This window comes from Jaculus jaculus, chromosome 6, assembly GCF_020740685.1.
Source record: "Jaculus jaculus isolate mJacJac1 chromosome 6, mJacJac1.mat.Y.cur, whole genome shotgun sequence".
Taxonomy (NCBI): Eukaryota; Metazoa; Chordata; class Mammalia; order Rodentia; family Dipodidae; genus Jaculus; species Jaculus jaculus.
Window position 1 is genome coordinate 15130610 of NC_059107.1, and position 21713 is coordinate 15152322.

Here is a 21713-nt window from a genome sequence, read left to right on the forward strand (position 1 = left end):
GCTCCCCAGAAACAAAGCTATAAAATACACAATGGACCCATCCATGTGCACACACAATCTGGACACAGCTTGTTTAGAAGACATTGACAGCAATATTTATCAGTGCTCTCAGTATAGCCATAGCTGCATTATCTGGGTTTCCCTGCCCGGCAGGCACTGTGCTTCCTGGTTTGGGAAGGCAACCTGGTCTAATGAAACGCTTTATCTCCTACAGGATATCCTTTGGAAAAATCTGTGTTTGAAACAGACACCCAAATCAGAGCTGTGGTCTGCCATGCCTCTCCACCAGTCAGGGGCCTGCTGTTTGAACTGAGCCCTTAACACATGGAGAGCACAAAGGTAGGAAAGCAGTGGGCACCCTGATTAGTTACAGAACACAGGTATGAGCTGTCCTGAAAGCCATTTGGCACATTAACTACCAGAAGCACAATCAAAGAGCTTTAAAGGGGCAAAGCTATGAAAAAAATCTTCCTAGAATAGCTTATAGCTCTGGCCCAAACACAGACTTTCCATGAAAGGGAAATGGAAGGTTGAGAGAGGGCTACAGGATGGTCACTGGTCTATTATGCAATGTCATATGCACAGTGAGAAAATTTATTTCTGAACTCTGTTGGCAATAAAAGCATACTATGAGCAGAAATGATTTTTAAATATTTACTTATTATTTATTTATTTTCAAGCAGAAAGAAGAGAAAGAGAGAGAAAGCAAACAGGTGTGCCAGGGTCTCTAGCTGCTGCAAACAAACTCCAGATGCTTGTGCCACATTGTGCATCTGGGTACTGAGGAACTGAACTGGGGTTGTTAAGCCTTGCAGGCAAGCACTTTTATTTCTGAGCTCTCTCTCCATCCCCAGAATTGGTTATTATTTTTCATCTCTGTTTATATAAGCAAAGTGTTATTAATTGTCAGAAGATGAGAATAATCCAGCCCCAGTATTTGATTGGTTGACTTCCGATAGTGCTGGACTTTACAAGTCCTCTCTCTGTATGATCAACAATGGCCTGCTCCTTGACTCCTTCCAGACGCACTCAGCTCCACATTTGTGGCACTAGGACTGTAACCCAGGGATGCTGTTCAGTCTACACGGTTTCTTCTGCACACAATCTACCATAAGCTCATGCTGACTTACACTCGTGCCATTCTCGTGGTGATAACCTGAATAGCAATTTCATTGGTTGTGCAAACTAGATACAGTTCAGGTGTTTTTCCCTAAAGCAAAACAGGCATGTACCCCAACTTAGAAAACTAGCCTAACACCAAGTCCTAGGGGGAAAAAATGTGTGAAAAGTGATTCAGCTAAAGTCCACATGTCATGTCCATCCAATATCCCTTGAAACATGGAGAACAGAACAGACATTGCAATGAATTCATCATAGGAATTAGAAATGCCTTATCCTCTTCTGTAGACTGTATGAAGTCTGAGCTTACACACTGCAGTTGACAAAAAATATTCCAGCAAGACCATGAGGTAGGGGAACTCTGGAAACAGAGTCCATTTACATTGCTAGGTGTTTTTCAGAAAGCTAAAGATTTACTCACAAAAACTCTGAAAATATTGTTTGAAAATATTGTTCCATTCACATTGAAATTCTACCAAAATGCTTGGTACACTTTCTAAGATATGCAAAGCATAAGTAATTTGATCTAGTCTTGACAAGTAAAGATCTTGTTCTGGAATAACCTGCTTTATCTTGCTGTAATATAGAAAAGCACCAAATGACTTCTGAGGAATAAAGGGCTGTTTCCATGCCCTAAGCACTTCCAAGTAGCTAAGAATTTGTACTCTTTATTGTGATTCTTTGTTTTTCTCTCCTTGGTGCTCTCTGTATCTTCTAATCTGTAGTTAGAATTTCCAAGTATAGACACCAGGAAAACAAATTTCCACTATAGAGAATAGAGGAAGAAAGAAGTTCTGAAGGACGGGAAATGATGATCTTCCAAAATCAAGTGTTTGTCACCTTTGACTATTCAAATGTTGTCAAGGTCAAGGTTCAGAATGTACACTTGTTGAGTTCCTAGGAGTGTTCAAACCTGGAGCTACATAGCCTGCACTGGGGATTTTATATGCAAATGCTAATTTGGTCAGAAAAGTAGTGCAGTTACTTTCTCATATGTGAAACAAAATTTTAAAATGACTTTTGCCTTCAGACAAGGTAAGTTCCCCACCTTGGAAGATTACCCTGTACTCTGTAAAAGATTACCCTGCAATCTGTGAAAATGTCCCTATAAAATGGAAGTGCTTAGACTAGACTATAGTTCAATGGGAAAGCATGTCTTAGCATACATAAAGTCTTGGATTCAATTCCTAGCAGAGACTTAGAAAAAGATTGTATGTGAACAATAGTTATAGTTATATGTATATATTGCTCATAGGTAGGAACAAACTTAAACTATTCTGATCCAAAGACCATCTTTGTAATATTACTATCTCCTTCTCATCCTTATTTCTTATTTATTACCTGGTCCTTCTTGTGTTTTTAAAGGTGAATCCACCTTGTTGTTATACTCCAAAGAGGCAGGATGTTTATCCAGGACATAGAGTAACATTCATTCCTAATACTACTTAAAAGAACTTTCAGCCAGTTAGTAAGCAACTCGCCCATTTTTTTCTCTCTTTTTTTAAATGGAATAGATTCTAAAGATGAATCCAGAAAAGATTACCTTCTTAAACTTTTTTGTTTATTTTTATTTATTTATTTGAGGGCAACAGACAGAGAGAGAAGAGGCACAGAGAGAGAATGGGCACACCAGGGCCTCCAGCCACTTCAAACGAACTCCCGATGTATGCGCCACTTTGTGCATCTGGCTTGCATGGGGAATCAAACCTCGAACAAGGGTCCTTAGGTTTCACAGGCAAGCACTTAACTGCTAAGCCATCCCTCCATCCCTCAAGATTGCCTTTTAAGTATATAGACTTATTGTTTATAATTTTCTATAAAAATGAACAAAATTCATGAGCATTGGGCTAAGAAAATTGTAGCTAAGTTTCATTTCAGGCTAACTAATGCAAGATTCCTTCTTAAGAGCAAGTCCCACTCATACCAAAAAAAATTAGAACCAGACTCATCACTGAGAATAAATAAGTATTTTCCTCACTGTATGGGCCATTCTGGAACAGCCTTTAGCCTTGGCACATAATATTGATGGTTTCCAGGAGTAAAACATTCCAGATAACTTCTACCCATATGAACACATAGGATTAATTACTAATCACTCAAAGAATTATACTGCCATGACTAGAAGGAAATGTATATGAATCCTTATGTGTTAACAGCTATGGTCACACAGGCCAAAAAAAGTTCAGTGGCTTTCAAAAGTGACCTAACATCTTAGGACAAGGAGGAGAGTTAGAACTGAGGGTATAGAACCAAAGACCCCCGATCCCAGGTCAGTTGTCCACATGGCCCAAACCTGGTTGGACCATCAAAAACAAGTAACAGGGAAGGCTGAGTTTTTACTTCATTAGGACTCCACTTTCTCCATATTGTCATATCTATCTACATACCACCTGTGCAACTGCCAGCTTGATTTTTTTTTAAAAAGAGATGTTTTGTTCAAAATCTTATAAGGAAATTGTATATTGGTTTTATAATTGCAAAACCTGCACCCCTGTCCAAATCCAAGTAAGAAGCTATGAGAGCTGGGCGAGGTGGCACACGCCTTTAATCCCAGCACTCTGGAGGCAGAGTCCGGAGGATCGTGGAGAGTTTGAGGCCACCCTGAGACTACATAGTGAATTCCAGATCAGCCTGAACTAGAGTGAGACCTTACCTCAAAGGACAAACAAACAAAAAAGGCTATTACATACAGTAAGTTTAAAAGTTAAGATAATGCTAAATTGTAGTGGATATGGTGGACTACAGTAGATTATTAAAGAGAGAAAATGGCTGGTGTTCGATATTAAAGATTTGTTTTCTCAAATGAGACTTCCGCCTCCTCGAATAAATCTGAAGGGATGAAAGAGAAACAGGAGGATAACTTGCTCACAGTGTGATTCGGTTCTGCTTATGTGTCAGAGCCAGAATCTCCTCCCACACTCCAAAGGGCGCATGCCTCTGCTCTCTGGGAAACCCTGCGCTAACTGACCAGAAGACAGATGCAACCTTTCGACCTCAGCTCCTTAAATAGTAAATCACCAAGCCAGCCCCCGCTTCTCGAAGTCTTCACTTGTTTTCTTTTTTTTTTTTTTGTTTTGTTTTATTTCTCTGATGCAGACAATAAGGCCTACGGATTGCAAAATAGTCATTTTTCAAGTCACTTCTGCATGTACTAGTGTGTGAGATCTGCCCTTTGGGGGTACGAGTACACAGACAAGAAGGTTAGGGGACAGACTCTTTAGCCAATACTGTGTGAATCACCAGGAAGAAAAGTGATCACTTTTGCCCACAAATGAATGCTTTCTGCCGGTCTTCTCAAGTTGATGCGTTCCTCACTATCTTGTGTCCTCACGTGCTCTAGTTTTCTGCCGGCTTGTTACGGGAATTTCCAAGGAGTTTTCCTGTTTTCTCTTCTTTCTTACTCACCTACACTTGTTGAATTTACTCATTGCCTCACCACTGCAGCTGCATGGAGGTCACAGTTTATACCTGTAGACTTGGGCCCTTTGGCCGCACATCAACTTTTATAAACAGCACCAGGTAATCCATCTCCGCAGTTATGTTTTTCTGCCATAACTCAAACCCACCACGGCCTGAGCTACACTTCCCATCTTGTTCTTCCTGTCACCTCCCTCAGTGAGAAGAAGGCTGTCCTGCATACCACTCCAAGTAGAAAATAGGGAATTGTTCCCTTTTCTCCCCCCAAAGTTGAAATTGGATTTAATTTTAGTGTTGATGATGCTCCCACTATACTCTGCTGGATGCTTTCTCCTGTCCGCTCCCTCCATTACTAAGAACACCACAGTAATCCAGTTGCCTTCTAAGTGGATGCTCCTACTTTCTCTGCCAAACATCATCCTTCTTAAAATATTTTTTTATTTATAAGGGGGAGGGGGAGAAAAAGAGAGACTGGGCATGCCAGAGGCTCCAGCCATTGTAAATGAACTCCAGATGCATGGGAATCTGGTTTTTATGGATATTAGGGGATTAAATCTGTGTCCTAAAGCTTTTCAGGCAAGTCCCTTAAACAGCTAAGCCATCTCTCCAGCCCTATTATCTTGTTCAAATGCACTCTTGTCACATCATGTTCTGACCCTCTTCTTCCCCATGTGACTACAATGGATAGTCCTGATTCCTTGGCATAATATTCAGGATGGCCTGCACAGAGGCAGCCAGTCTCCCTTTCTAGAACTATTTCCTGTTCTCGACCATGTGTATATATGAAACACCTTGCCCTTGCCTAACATCATTGCCTTCTTCATACCATTCTTCTAAAAATATTTTATTCATTTACTTATTTTAGAGAGAGATACAGTGAGAGAATGGGCATGCCAAGGCCTCTATCCACTGCCACATTGTGCATCTGACTTTACGTGGGTACTGGGGAATTGAACCTGAGTCCATTGTCTGCTGGCAAGCGCCTTAACTGCTAAGCCATCTCTCTAGCCCTGTACCATTCTTTTAAAAATGTTTGTCATTATTTATTTGAGAGTGAAAAAGAGAGACAGAAGGAGAGTATGGGTGCATCAGGAGCTCTTGTCACACTACCAATGAACTCAAGATGCAAATACCACTTTGTGCACCTGACTTTACGTGGGTAGTGGGGAATAGAACTTAAGTTGGCAGGCTTTATAAGCAAGTGCCTTCAAGTGCTGAACCATCACCCTAGCCTTATTCATACCCTTCTTCACCTAAATACTTACCTGGTGATATTCTGATTATCCTTTAAAGTATTTTTTGTTGCTTTGTTTAGTTTGTGCCTGTGTGGTGTGCATGTGTGTCTGTATGTCTTCATATGTGTGTGTGGACGTGTTGGAGGCCAGAGGACAGCATACATACAGTTCACCTCTTGGTTTTTTGGTAATGTGTGTCTGTGTATTTAGTACATGTGCATGTGTGTATGTATCTGTGTGCATTTGTGTTTGGGTGCACATGTGTGTGGAAGCCAGAGATAGATGGCACATGTCTTCTTCAATTGCTGTCTACTTCATTAACTGAGGCAGGGTCCTTCATTTGAATCCATTGTTCGCTATTCTAGCTGGCCTAGCCACTCAGCTCTTCCGCGGGATCCGCATCTCAGCCTCCTTAGTGCTGGGATTGAAAGCAGGCCACCACACCCTTCCAACATTTATGTGGGTGCTGGGGATCTGAACTCCAGTACACAAGTTTGCAGGTCCAGTCCCTTCTTTATGAAACAGAGTCCCTCACCAGCCATTTAGGCTAGACTGGCACCTCCAAGATGAGCTTATGTGTATGTTTACCAACCAGTGAGACTCTCTGAAACCAACAGAATTGGAATTTCTAAGGAACAAGCCAAAGCTTGATTAGAAAACACAATCAAGAGTTTTTGTAAACATTTTATTCATTTATTTGAGGTAAGATACAGAGAGAGGGAGAGAGAAAGATACAGAGAGAGGGAGGGAGGAAGGGAGGAAGGGAGAATGGGCATACCAGGGCCTCTAGCTACTGCAAACTCCAGACGCATGTGCCACCTTGTACATCTGGCTTTACGTGGGTACTGGAGAATTGAATCTGGGTCCTTTGGCTCTGCTAGCCAGAGCCCTAACCACTAGGAAATCTCTCTAACCCCCAAGATATTTTTTTGATTTGTCATAAAAAAAAAATTACCTTACCCTTCACTACTTTCGACATTAGCAAGTTGAAGCAAAATAGGTCCAAAACAAAGATTCAGAAAGAATAGTAGGATGAAGGCGAACTTGGTTATTTGTCCGTGGGAAAAAAATAAATAAATGATTAAAACACTAAACACTAGAGAAATCCTGGCATAGGCTCCAGAACAGTGGCTCATAGGGTTTGGGTACCCTGACCATCATCACCCTGCATGCCTCAGTTTACTGCAGGAGTGTCCATCTTCTCTGTGGAAACTGATAATGATATTAAGTGTTTGTGCTTGAGTGCCTCTCTGGGGACCCTGAAGTGCTTTCCATATTCATTCTTTTAATTTCTGTATTAATAATTCTCACAGTATTCGCCCTCCTCCTCAATTAGAACGATGATGCGCATCTCCTTTGAGATAGGCAGGGCTAACCAGTGACAGGCGTGGAGCAGACACTGAAGTAAGGAAGCCGCCACATAAAAGCAAAATGAAAACTTGAAAACCAAACCCATCCAAGTATTTTTTTAAGATTTCTATTTATTTGTTTGTTTGTTTATTTATTTATTTGCAAGCAGAACAAGATAGAGACAGACAGAGAGAATAGGTGTCCTAGGATCTCTAGCCACTGCAAAGGAACTCCAGACACATGTACCACTTTGTGTATCTGGCTTTATCTGGGTACCAGGGAATCGAACCTGGGTTGTTAGGCTTTGTAGGCAAGTGCTTGAACCACTGAGCCATCTCTCCAGCGCCCCGTCGATGAAGTTTTAAGGAGATGCCAGTGCTAGTGGACCCCTTCACTGCAAAACATTCATCTTGTACTGAGATATAGCATTTTAAAATATTATTTCAGGCCTTCCTACTTCAAGCTGAGGTATGGAAAGTGTGTATTCCTGGACGTGGGATGCTGAGCCTCCACAGTGTGTCTTTATCCCCCCCCCCACCCCCCGCCGGAGTAACAACACAAATCAGAGGATGATCCCAAGTTCCTTGGTATATTTTGGTTGTTCCCTAATCAGACTTCTCTGGGTTTGGGGACACATTCTTTTGTTCCCAGTAATTGCCCAACTCGGAGACAGTATATGATTTCTCAGAGAACGTGAGAGAAAGCCAGTGGGAGCACTTACAGTTTCACAAACATTCTGGTTTCCTTTTGTCCTTTCAAGAAAATAACTTAGACCAATGTTTCATGTTGGGTTACATGAATCCCCAAAGATAAACTTACGAAGGAGACTTCTGAAATGAAAGTCTCTGGAACTGAGTTACATAGGGGAGTTAAAACCTAGCTTTTGGACAGTCAGCAGCATTGTGAAGTTTCTCCCAATACAGATTTAGATACAGATAATATAGACATAGATATATATATATATATAGATATATATATATATAGATAGATATAGATATAGATATAGATATAGATATAGATATAGATATAGATATAGATATAGATATAGATATAGATAGATATAGATAGATATAGATATAGATATATAGATGTAGATGTAGCTATAGATGATATAGATATAGATACAGATATAGATATAGATACAGATACAGATACAGATATAGATATAGATATGGATATAGATAGATATAGATAGACACAGATAGGTGATATAGACATACAGATGCAGTTTCCTTTCATTACCTGTGTTTCACAAGCAGAATTTAAACCCTGTGAGGTCATGCACTTAACCTGTTGCTTTCACTGGGTTCCCAGCCTCATCAATCCCCCAAATTTATATTTTCAGGGACCAGAGAGAAGGTTCAGTGGGTAAACATGGTTGTTTGCAGAGCCTGGCAGCCCAGGTTCTGTTCCCTAGTACCCACCTAAATCCAAGACACACAAAGTGGCATACGTATCTGGAGTTCCTTTACAGCAGCAGGAGCCTTGACACACCCATACTAGCTTTCTCTGCCTCTTTCTTTCTGTTTCTCTCTCTCTCAAATGTATCAATTAATTAATCAATTATTTTTTAAAATATATATTTACTCTGAACACTGAATGAATAAATGTCATAATTCCATTAATCACCACTAATATAATTAAGTAAAGACTGACTAAACTCCTTGTGAACCTATAAAACAAAAAGTACAAGGTATGTGGCTTGGCGGTCAAGCATTTACCTAGCATGCTTGAGGGCCTTTGTTCTATACTAGTAACACACACACACACACACACACACACACACACACACACACACGCACACGCACATACACACACACACACACACACACAGGACAGAAGAGATAATCAACAACATTCCATTCAGGATTCTTTCTTTTATTAAAAAAAAGAAAAACAAAAAGCTTTTTTACTTGGCAACCACAAACCTCCTGGTATCCTCATTAAGCATTCACAAAAATATACTGCCCAGTTCTTTTGACCAGGAAGTTAACCATGACCCTCAATCAATGCAGTTAATTGTACAAAAACAAAACAGCAACAAGATCATTTTTCAAAATAACAGATCCGGGAGAAAAGGACTAAAATAAATACATTGTTGCTTCAACTACCTCTGGTTTTGTGGGCTTATTTCTTTATTTATTTTGTAATTTGTTTTTAAAATAAACTTTCTCCAGCTCTCTTCCCAGGATGTAGCTCTCATGCCAGCTGGGCTCCACTGAAGACTGGATTCCAGCCTCGCGGTCTGGGAACTGGAGAGGAGCTGGTGGACTGCTGGTCCTTCAGAGGACCAGACAGCAGCAGCCGGCCCTCCGGTCTGCCGCCACACAACGAGCTCTTTCTCAGGCTGTCTCTCCATATGCAGGCCAAAAGGACTAGGGCTCCTGACTCCTGCCTGGTTCCAGGTCCTGTCCTCCTGCCTGTTTGCTTGGAAACTAAACCATAAGAGAAAAGCGAGCCAGAGGCAGTGATAGGAGGGCTGGGTACTTGGATCAAAGTGGGCAGCTTACAGGGAATCTCCGCTTGAGGAATTAGGAAAGAAAATCACCGGAGCCCAAAGACTGATGGGGAATGAATTTGCCTTTTACTAAAGGGGCTTTAGGGGCCTTCAAAGGTATAAAGAGAAGGATGTCGAAGAAGTAAGACAAAGAATCTCATTAGAATATTGTTGTTCTATTCCATATTTGCATACTGAACACATTGGCATTTACGTATGTATGTCTGTATGTATTCAGTAACATGTACCCCTTCCCATGTGAGAAATAAATACACGCTACATAAAATTGAAGTCGACATTGGTGGATACCGTGGCCCCAAAACTGTTCTGGCTAGAAGTCTTTCAAGGATTCAGGAAACTTGCCCTGCTGTCTTGCAGGGAATGTACTGAGTATAGCTGTCGCTCTTTCTGCATGACTCAGCCACCATCATTATGACTGGTTGCTAATGTGCTACACAGTCATACACTTCTCTGTCTGCTTCTCAGGGGTTTCTATTTCTGCCCTGGACATCAGGCTGTCACTTCTGCCTGTCACAGAACCTGTTTATTATAACCCACCTCCACATAAGACCTGCCTGGAGTGTGTGTCTTCTGCCCTGCTGTGACCTGGGAAAACAGATAACACCATTTGCTTAAAATTGCTGATCTGATATTACGCTAATGCCTTTTATCCTATTTACTTTTTTTTTTTTTTACTTCATTTGGTTTCATGCTGAATCTTGGAGGTTAAGTTTATTTACTCCTCTGGATAAGTGACTTTCCCCGTCGTCATATTGGATAGCTAAGAGACCACTTTGGAGTTGTGGATCTGGGTTCAAAACCAAGCTTTGCAAACCTGCTCTGGGACCTTTAGTAAGTCATTTAACCAGCTGATCTCCAGCTCCATTTTGAGAAGCAGGATGGAAAGGGACGAATAATTTTGTAATATTACTGTAAAGATTAATTAGCACAATGCCTAAGATAAATTTAGGGAAAGACATCCCCTATAGCAACTCAAAAGGAATTAGCTTATCATTAATTAATCCTCATAATTTCCAGATTTACGCTAAGGTGTTTTATAGACATACTTATCACATGGCAAATATAATTAAAAATAAACTATCTGCCGCCACATTCATGATGGAAAACAAAGCCACATCTACTTTGCACTGGTATTCAGAATATCAACAGCATAGTTGATACTACAGAAAATTTGTTGGCTAGAAAGCAACTTTGGTTTTGTATTGTTTTGCTTTGCTTTGTTGTCTTCGTTTTTAATATTTTTATTTATTTGAGAGGGATGGAGGAAGGTAGAGTGAGAGAATGGGCATGCCAGAGCCTCCAGTAGCTGCAAACACAGTCCCGATGCATGCACCACCTTGTGCATCTGGCTTACATGGTTACTGACGAATCGAACCTGGACCATTTGGCTTTGCAGGCAAGTGCTTTAACCACTAAGAAATCTTTCCAGCCTTTTTTTTTTTTTAAGGTAGGGCGTCACTCTAGGCCAGGTTGTCCTTGAACTCATGGTGATCCTCCCACCTCAGCCCACCCAGATTAAAGATATATGCCATAAAACCTTGTATTTTTGTTTACAATAAATTAATGAATAAAGATGGAAGTAGGGTCATTCAACAAACTTAATGCCTCTGATTCACAGGGCTTTGTGCTAGGCACTATATGAGATTAAGCTGAGTTGGTTTATGGATTCCACCTTCCTGAGAGGTCAGGACCTTCAACCAACCGTCAGACTATTTCTATCTTTTATATATACATATATATAATATGTAAGCTCATTTAGAAATGATTCATCATAAAATTACTTGGGCTTGAAAGTTATTCTTCAAAGTCATGTTTAACAGTTAATGCAAGTGATTCTCACAAAATTTACAATTTTGTGTCAATAATCTTTTATATAATAGGCAGTCAAACATGTTAGCTCAATGCAGACTTTGAAGCACAAATTTAAGAAGAATTAGATGGCTACCCATGGTTTTAAATCTATGCAGTTTATCAACTTTGAATTGAAGATGGAAAGGCGCAAGCAACACAATATGGTGAGATAGGGCAATGCAGAAGAATATTCTAGGGAATTCTGAGGATGTTTATAAGAATCCCCACAGGCACAGGGAGCCATTGGCAATCCTGGGAGACTGGGACACAAGTTCAGATGGACAAGGGCTGAGGATGCTGCAGAGAAGGAGCCCAGGACAGTGCACTTGAACCCCAGGCTAATGCCTGATAGAATAAGAAGCTGGTCTAGGTCGTAGGAAGAGAAGTCTTAGTTCACCACATTTAGGAACCACCCCTGAAACCTGCACTGAATACACACAAGAAACATACAACACATGATCCACTTGTAAGAGTCCAGGGTGGTTTGAATATAAAATGTACCCACAGCCTCAAGTGTTTTGTGATCGAGCCTCATCTCATACTCTCTCCCCAGCTGGTGGAGCCTTTGGGAAGCGGAGCCTTGCTGGAGGAGGTGTGTCACCGGTGGGGGCCTTGGGCTGTCTTAGTCTAGCCGGGGTGTTGAGAGGTAGCTCACTCAAACTACTTCCTTTCTGTTGATGACAAAATGTGCCCACCCCCATCTGATCTGCTTTCCCCACCATGACGAAACTTCCCCTCAAAACTACAAGCCAAATAAATCTTTTCCTTCCCTAAGTTGCTTCTGGTCAGGTATTTTGTCCCTGCAATGAGAATCTAACTGCTACAGAGGTGATGTTTCAGATAAATGTTTTCCCCCCATGTGTCTTGATTTTTAAATTTTTTAAATTTATTTATGAGACAGAGAGAGGGAGGAGAAAGACAGGGAGAAAATGGCCATGCCAGGATCTCTAACCACTGCAAAAGAACTCCAGATGCATGCACCACCATGTGCATCTGGCTTACGTGGCTACTGGGAAATGGTTCCTGGGTCCTTAGGCTTCACAGGTAAGTGCCTTAGCCACTAAGCCATCTCTTTAGCCTTTGATTTCTTTTTTTTTTTTTTAATTTAGGTGAAGTAGATCCTGATTAAAGTATCTAAAGTTTGCGAAGCTTTGGGAAATTCATAGAAGTATGTCCAAAGACCATCACAATTCCATGAGAACACCAGTATGTCCAAGAGCTGAGTGTAGGTGAGTGGCAGGAGACCTGATTGCCACAGGCTAACATACACTTATGACAAATCCCAGCTCCACTCTGGAGTCTTTCCTTCCTTGCAAAATAAAGAAGCCTCCGTTGATGATGGAAACAATCCTCACAGCCCCAGAAGATTTGTGACTCTAAATGTGGCCCTATAAAAGTCAAGGCTGGACAAAGAAGCCTGGGAAACTTCCAGTGGGAAACATGCATGGGTGGTAGCCACCCATTCTTTAATATCATAAAGAAGAACATTCTCTTTTTCATTTACAATCATTCCTCTCAGCTGTGTGTAAAAATGAGCTTGGCAACTCCAGACAGAAAGAATCAAGAATGGCATTAATTCTTTGACTTCCAATTTGGGGAATTAAGTGGAAAAACTGCTTCCCAGGTTCACTCAGCAACATCCACCCCAGTGTTTCCCCCCAGCAGTTTTCTCTGACTTCATTCCCTATCTCTGGGAATTCAGTCAGGGAAGAACGTTGCAGATGGGAGGAGACCACATGGAGCCCCCGCGTGAGGCTAAGTGGTTTGTACAGCCCTGAAACTTTGGCTTCTCCAATCTGAGTGCAGTGGTACAGCCAATCTTTGCATAGAGCTTTCCTACAAAATCACATGGCATCTAGTGCCAAGTGTGCGCTGACTAAAACCAGATGCAAAATATGAGAGAAATCTTGTTCAAAGCCTTGCAGCGTTAGCGAATAATGGGCCTAAACATTCCTGCTCTAATCTGAATAATACTCGGCAAATATTTCGGGTGGTTTTCTCACATCTCTCCCTGTCCAATCACTTCATGATTGAATTTCATGACTTGACTTCATTAACATAAAATCAGAATGCACAGCGGCCCTCTCTGATATATCTTCCTGTAAGGTGATCCTTTGAGAACAAGGGTCCTGCAGTTACTTATGCTTAGAGCATATTCAATACTGCATATTGAATACCACATAGTAGGGACACACGTATTTAGAGCATATTGAATACAGCATAGTACAGACACGCGGCACGCAGAGCAGGGCATCAGATATTTTGCAACGTCTTAGAGCAAGGAATTTGGACGAGTGGAATTTGATTCACTCAACATTGACAAAACTTACTGGGGAAAAAAATTCCTCTCTCATTTCCCATGGGGTACCTATTAATATCCCTAAGGACTAGCATGCCCCAGAACATTGTGGAAGATGTAGTGGGGCAATACTGTGGTAGAAGTCTCCCATGGGTATCAGATACAAGAACCCAAAGAGTAAAAATATTGGCTGAAGACATCAAGAGGACTTCCAGTTTGTGACTTATTAAATTGCTTTGGTGAAGTTCTGAGAATCTTTCTTTGCAAATAGGCATGATGTTTATATAGTGATGAGGGGGCTGGAAAGAAAAGAAAGAGGCCTGGAGAGATGGCTCAGTGGTTAAGGTGCTTGCTTGAGACCTAATGACCTGGGTACAATTCCCCAGTACCTACATAAAACCAGATGCACAAAGTGGCTCATGCATCTGGAGTTCGTGTGCCATGGCTGGAGGCCCTGGTGTACTCATTCTCTCTCTCTCTCTCTCTCTTTCTCCCCAACCTTCATTCCACACACCCCCCCCCCATCCCTCTCTCTCAGTCTTTCTCTCTCCTTGAAAATAAATAAAACTATCTTTGAAAAAAAGAAAAGAAGAACAGTGGAAGAGAATGCTACCTCCCACAAACCAGGGTTGGCCGCTTCTATCTCTACAGAGGATGCTCAGAACTCGACAAAGGACCTGCGGCATTGATTTCCAATTGGATTTATCTGCACTCTTCATTTCCAGATGAACAACTCAGGTCTAATAACTGACACTGACTAAATCCATCTTTGTTTGACAAAAGGGCTAGAGTTATTGTCCTGGGCTCTCACCTCCTTTTTCCTGCTGCTAACCTCTGCAATCTTCAAGCTCTTGCCTGGAGTATTTTCCACTGCTTCTTCTCCAATTCCACAGTTGTACTCCTTCCTTTCTTTTTCCTTCCTTCCTTCCTTTCCTTGCTTCCCCCCTCCCTCCTTTCTTCCTTCCTTCCTTCCTTCCTTCCTTCCTTCCTTCCTTCCTTCCTTCCTTCCTTCCTTTCTTTCTTTCTTTCTTTCTTTCTTTCTTTCTTTCTTTCTTTCTTTCTTTCTTGTTGCAGGCCAGTTAAGTACCTTAAGTTGCATGCATGCTCTTGGCTACTTTTGTGATCAAATACAAGCGCTATAAGGAGCTGAAATCCCAGCTCCAGCTCAGAGAGCCACCCAGGCACAGCTGGAACTCTCTTTCTGATACCTCTACTCTCTCGGTCTTATAGAACCTTTCCTTCAACTGTAAGCTGCAAACTTAACTCTAGATTATGTAAATATATTATGCAACTCTCTAATTTGTTTCATGGGAGCAAGTTGTCTTTCCAAATAAAACATCAGATCCCACAAAGCCCAACTTTAATTGTCCATGGTACCTATGCCAGTGTTAGACAAGCATCAAGCAAGCCAACTACCACTCATTGTTTAGAAAGGTATTATGAAAGACAGATTGAAATAATAATGAGCTCTACAAAACAGTAGCAGCCAGTGGCGCCTTCTTGTTCCAAATCTCATATGGGTGGTAAAGCAAAACAACCACATATATTTCTGGTCAAGAGAGATCTCAACCGACATTAAACCTTAGCATACATCAACCCTGTTGGTTTTCCTAGACTTATAGTAAAAAGAAAACATTACAAAGATTTTTTTTAAAAACTCTTTGGGTATAATACAAGAAGAAGGCAAGAATACCAGCAAAAGAATTTACTTCTATAATGACATGGGAGAAGATTTAAAAACAATAATAATAACCATGAAGGAATAGCAGTGAGATGGCATACCCAATTCACAGGGAGGCCATGTGGGTGTAACTGCTCACAGAAGGCAACCCTGCCTAGCCTCCTTTCTCCCAACCCTCAGTCAACAGGAAGGGAGCTAAGCGGAATTTCTCATTTGCAAAAGAGGGTGCTGTGGGGAAAGAACACAGATGAGGGCAAATTACAGCAGCCCTATTTTCTCTGGCGCTTTTTAAAAATTCTTTAGCTAAAAAAAGCCTGCACGTAATAGCATTAACTGCTAATCTAAACTGCTATCTGCCTGTCCCTGTGTACCATCCCAGGGTGCTCTGGGCTATAGAGTAAGAAAATGGAGAAGAGATACAAAGTTGGCTTCAAATTAGATTACTGAATCTTAGAGGTGGCATGCCTTCTGATTGTGTGGTCCAGGAGTAAAGACTTTGCATAGCTAGAGTTCAAGGTCTAGAGATGACCCAAGCCTATTAACTGTCTTACCCTTACCTCTGGTATGCACCCCTGCCTTCTTATGGACAAATTTTCCCCAGAAGCCAGTAGCTCCAATCAAAAACAAACTCACCAGCCTGACATGGTGGGTATGCCTTCAGTCCTAGCACTTGGGAGGGGAGGCAGAGGTAGAAGGATCACCATGAGTTCTAGGCCACCTTGAGAATACACAGTGAATTCCAGATCAGCCTGGGCTAGAGCAAGACTCTACTAAAAAGGAAAAATGGGGAAAAAAGGCACACCTAGAACATGAAAGGATTCCCTCTGACCTCTCTGAATCTGCACCTGCCGTTTCCATCTTACCTAGGAAGGTCTTGGCAGTGCCCATAGGACCCCAGAGTGAGACATCTATAGATCTGATGGGCATAACCCCTTGGTCTAAGAAATAAAACCTCAGGGTGGATATCAGACCATGGGTGAAATCAGGAAATAAAATGAGGTTGAGCCCCTTAGCTAGGCTGTCTGAGTTTAGGACCCTTCTCTAGGTCTCAATAACTTTATAATCAAACAACCAGTTAGCTTCCCTAAGCTCAAGCTTGTCATCAGTAAACTGAGAACATCCCATAGACATCTCTTCAGGATCATGTGTCAACTATCCCAAACCCTTGTCTATTGGAAGTAGATGCTTAGTGAAAGTTAGCTAATGTTGGTCAAAGTCTGTATTTTGCTAAAGTTTCTTCATGGATACCTTCTCTTAAATCAAGTTCTTATTCTATTCAATGCAAGCCTCAAAAAGTGGTCTTGCTCAACAACTACCAAACCAGAGATCCAAATGCTCCAAAGTGCTCATTACTGAAGTAGACTTAAAATGCTACCAGCATGGCTCAGGGAATTTTGTGGAAAAAGGGGCGGAATAATTGTTAGAGCCACAAGTGGGGACATTTTGCACAAAGACATTGCCTCTCCCCCATAACTGATTGCTGCCCCCAAAATGCACAACCCACAATCCACATGGGGATGACCTGCATCTCCAGTGAGGAAGGCCCCCTTCGGAAAAGGGGCAGGGATGAGGGAAAGGATAGTACCAACACGTGTTGTTTACACACTATTTATGTCCATAACTAATAAGAATAAATTTGTAAAAAGTCGTCTCTGTCTTGGTTGATATTTTTTGCTCTTACAAAAGTAAAGGGCCTTCATGTAATTTTATTTGATTGAAAACAACAATGCTCATTACTCATACTTTTGTTATTACTGTGACTTTCTACACCTATACCTTACTCTTCATGTCCTGTTTTTCTCCATTTCCTCTTTTTATTATTCCCTCAGTCACGATTGCATTTGCTCTCTCACTAAATGGGACTTTTACTTCTTTAGAAATACATGGTGTACTCTGAATCGAATGTCTACCACTATTTGGCTGTGTAACTTCATGCAAGTCTCTTAACTTCTCTGACATCCAAGTAACTTATCTGTAGAATTGGAATCACAAGAGCACTTAGCCCAGGGCTACTATCATCTTTGGATAAATCTGTTAGATGCTAACCTCTCTTAACCGCACCTCAGAGAGGGCGCAAGAGCAGGAAACAAAGGAGAGGAGACAAGACACCTTGCCAAAACAAGATAGGGTTGCCAGTGAGTGACTTCCTGCTAGGTTGGGGTTTTCCACACCCAGTGGAGCCTGTCTGGGCTGGGTCAGGCACACATTTTCATAGGCTGCCTCAGACTGGCCACCTTCTTGTCAAGTCAGTGAGACTTGTTGCCAGTTCTGATCCCCACCTCATCTCTCAGCTGATGGCAGTGGTACAGGGCAAAGGTGTACCTAAGGTTCTTCGTCCTGTCCCCTGACTTCCTAGTCTGCACAGAGAGGGCAGCAAGGATGAAGATGTAGTTCTTAAGACCTCAGAGAGACTGTCCTCAGATGGGCTGCTTCTCCAGCAGGACGAAGATGCCAGCAGGTGGAAAATAGTCCATGGATGTGACATTTCTCGATTGCAATTAACGATTCCAGTGGAAAACGGGGTGCAGGGGCAGTGGGTGCTTGGTCCACCTGTCATGCCTGGCATGTTCTGTCTTGGATAATAATTAGTTGTATGGACTGAGAAGTCCATTTCTGATACAACTTCTTGAGCACATTGATGCTCTAGCCAGACGTGTTCCTCCCTTTTGTTGGCAGAGTAAGAAATACCAAGGCAGCAGTCATGTGCTGGCAAGGGTGACTGGCAGGCCAAGTGGGTGACTGGGGTTGAGAAGGGCATGTGGACAGCCCAAGGAGGACAGGCTCTACTTTGGTCATGTAAAACATGCCCAACAGTCACAGTCTTGACTGTTCATCCCAACGGCCCCTCTAAGAGGAAAAATGAATAAAATATTTATGTGGATTAGCCAGTGGCACCCTGGTTACAACAAGGAGGAGAAGAAATGGAAAATCTGGATTCCAACTCCAGGGCTGCCTCTGACTTCGCAGGGTAGCCACAAGCCCATCTCTCCTTCCATGCACTCCCTCTGGGCCACTACTGGGTACTCGTGTGGCTGTTCATTCCAGAATGCTTACACAACAAGATACATCCAAGAGTGTGTTCTTGGCAAAACACACAGAAGAGTGAAACATTCTTCGCAAAACTCAGAGCACTGCCTGGCACAGAGAAAATCTCCATTTAGCATAGCAGTCATAGCACGTACAAGGCAAGCAGGGTCAGTGGACCAGTGCGGTCGCAGGTATCCCTGACACGAAAGGAACTGTGTACTTTGAGATGCGCAAGGACTTTGAATGTGATGGCAAAGACAAAGGCAAGCTCGTCATGGTGTTCTGATGATGATGACGTCTGTCTGTGATCTCAGATGGATGGTCATCAGAGCCAGGCTGGTCACTTAAAATCACCCTCACCAGGCTTAGCACTACACCTGTAGCCAATGTCATGTGGTGGCAGCCACAGCCCAAGGTGCCTGAGAGCTACGCATTCCTGGAATGGACCAAGCCCTAGGTTCTTCCAGGTCTCTTATTTGTGTCGCTCACACTCTGGGATGGTGGTGTCACCAAGTCCAGGAAGTCCTGGCACTGTTACTGGTTTATGACTGTCATCTGAACGATGTTCTTCAACACTCAGACCACAGTAGACACTGTCTGTGAAATACCCGCACAGAACTATCTTGCTAAGGTTTGGATAGTGTTCCATATATGTTTTGTCACTTTGTATCTTCTTTCAAGTTGGCAATATACAAGATGGACCCCCACCCCATGGCAAGCCCCAAGGGACAAGTCACAAAACGGAACCTCTCCTAGCACTCCTGTCCTCGTGGATGGAAGTCATTCTAGTAGTAAGAATTGCCTCCTGGGAAACTCACTTCGTCTTGCCCACTTCCCCCAAGTTCTGTAGACTGGACGTGGCCCACCCAGAGTGGCACCACTAAATCCTCCACATTCTATTAGAAATTCAAGAATAGACAGTGTCTTCAACTAGATCAAGCTATTAGATATTAATGTTCAGACAACACCTACCTCACTCCAGACCAGCATGGTACCGAATATGACCTGTAAGCCATCAAAGAAATTGTCCCCTATGATGATCACAGTTGCACCTCCCGTCGTCCATCCTTCACTCGGGCTGATGGCTTTGATACAGGGAGTAGCTGCTTTTCAACACACATGAAAAAGAGAAGGAGTCTGCTGTTAGAACCAAACTTTAATGATGGGAGACTTGAGAAAGAGAAAAAAAAAAATCTTTTATCTTTTCACTAACAGAAAGTCCCTCAAGATCTCAGCATTTCCAACCACATTAGGAGGAGAAGCCGAAGGGTGCAAGTTCAGTACTTTAAAGCATTCTTTTCATTGTTTCTATGGAAATACGTACATTTTACACAAATCTCTATCAAATTTGACTCCTTGTGAAATATAATTAAAAATAAAATTGGATCTATTAAATGCTAGAGGATTTTTAAACATTTTGAGAATACAATGGACATGTTACAGAATTTCTTCATGAACAAATATAAGTCCCAAAAAGAAAACTGACACTTTCTTAGGTAAACATTTCTGTTCAATGAGATGCTAACAAGGAGAGGAGGCTGTGGCAAGAATGGTTCTTGCTCCATACCTTCTACAACATTAACGTAACAACATTCCTCATTAAAAAAAAAAAAAAAAAAAAAAAGATCAGTACACATTTTGTTTGAAGTACATGTCATGGATCCCATTTTATAGATACAAAATGAACAGGTCAGTCAGGGTGAATTACACAACCCAATAGCTGTGGCAGGGCTAAACCACAAAGACTCCCTGTGACCTTGGCTTTGCTGGGTTTCCCAGGCATAAAAACCTATGACTGACTTTTTCAAATTTTTATATTTCTTCTCTTTTCATTGCAAATGGCCCTTGGAGATGGTAAATAGTTTGCAAATCCTGTGATTCCAAACAGACCAGAGGTGGCTTGCCTAATGAGTATGGCATAGTCTCAACAGAATTGCTAGGCATGGATCGAAATGGTTGGCTCGTGGTTTTGAAATCTCTTTGAGGGCACCTTGTTGCCCCCTGAGAATACTTGTCCCAACACACTGCTGTGCTCATGATCACTTCTACAAACACAAAACTGGAAAGCAAGGGAGATGTTGCACAAGAAGAGAGAAGGAGACCCTCCTCTTGAAAAAAAGTTTATTATGTATTCAAGACTGACTTTCCAAGCATTGAAGCCAATGAGAGCATCAGTTAATTTTAATCAGGGGGGAAATCAGCAAAAAAAAAAAATAGTAATAATAAGTGATTAGACTTTGTCAAACTTGGCAAAATGTCATGCTTGAACTTTTGCAAGGAGGAAAGAAAACATTGAGCCCTTCCCAGTGGAACCATGGCTCACGCGCCACCACACAAACAAGTGGGATGGGCTTGGTTCTGATTCAAATTAATTTTTTTAAAAAATGCACACAGAGGTTTGGAAACATCCAAGCTAAACACTGTGTGTTGGCTGAAGTCACAAGAATGCATGTGCAGCTAAGAGAAGGCCACTTAGGTGACTGTACTTTTCTGCACTTGACCCCCAAACAAAGCAATTAATCAAGAAAATGTAAAGAAATCACAATATTCTGGTCCAATTTCTTTTAGCCTAAGTAGAGGTATGATCAATGTTTCAAGGCATATGGTTTTTTTCTTACACAAAGGCTTTCTTGGTTCCAGAGAAAAGCATTTTTGTACAGTGGTAATGTGATATGTGTATTTAAGCTAGGAATGAGATAAATGAGATTTAGCAAGCAACCATGTGAAATTCTTAAAAGCAGTTGGAAACATTTGGGTAATAAAAAAAAATCTTTGTTTTTCAATTCACAGTTTGATCTATGTAGGTATGAGGACAGCAGAGAGAAGGTGAGGTTCTCTGTGTGCATAATACAGAGAAGTCATGGGTATTGGTTTGCTTGGTCACAAGAATCCAGCCCAATGGCAAAGGGTGGAATCCAACCACGTCATTACATGCTGACCCTGTGATAGCTCACTCAGGCCACAAAAGGGCCTTCATGTGTATCTGTATTAGCTTGGGGGTTTCCATTTTATCTTTTTAATCATGCAGACCTGATTACATAGATAAACACAATCACCTTCAAACTTCTCACCATTGCTCTAAGGGAAGTCAAAGAGCACATTCATTGGGCTGGACAGTCAGCTTAGCTGTTAAGGCATTCCCTGCGAAGTCTAAGGACCCAGGTTCGAAGATTCTCCAGATTCCATGCACAAGGTGGTGCATGTGTCTGGAGTTCA

General features: G+C 41.8%; 1 protein-coding gene across 4 annotated transcripts in view; it reads right to left on the bottom strand.

Moving 5' to 3' along the window:
• The window catches only part of Ebf1 (EBF transcription factor 1), a 410419-nt gene that overhangs the window by 82556 nt on the left and 306150 nt on the right, over positions 1-21713 (bottom strand). For 2 of the 4 annotated variants that reach the window (XM_045152065.1, XM_045152063.1), the window contains exon 9: positions 19470-19600. In XM_045152065.1, coding sequence (XP_045008000.1) covers positions 19470-19600 — 131 coding nt within the window. Of the gene's footprint in view, positions 1-19469; positions 19604-21713 lie in introns of all 4 variants that reach the window. The other 2 variants (XM_045152064.1, XM_045152061.1) reach the window with 1 other exon arrangement.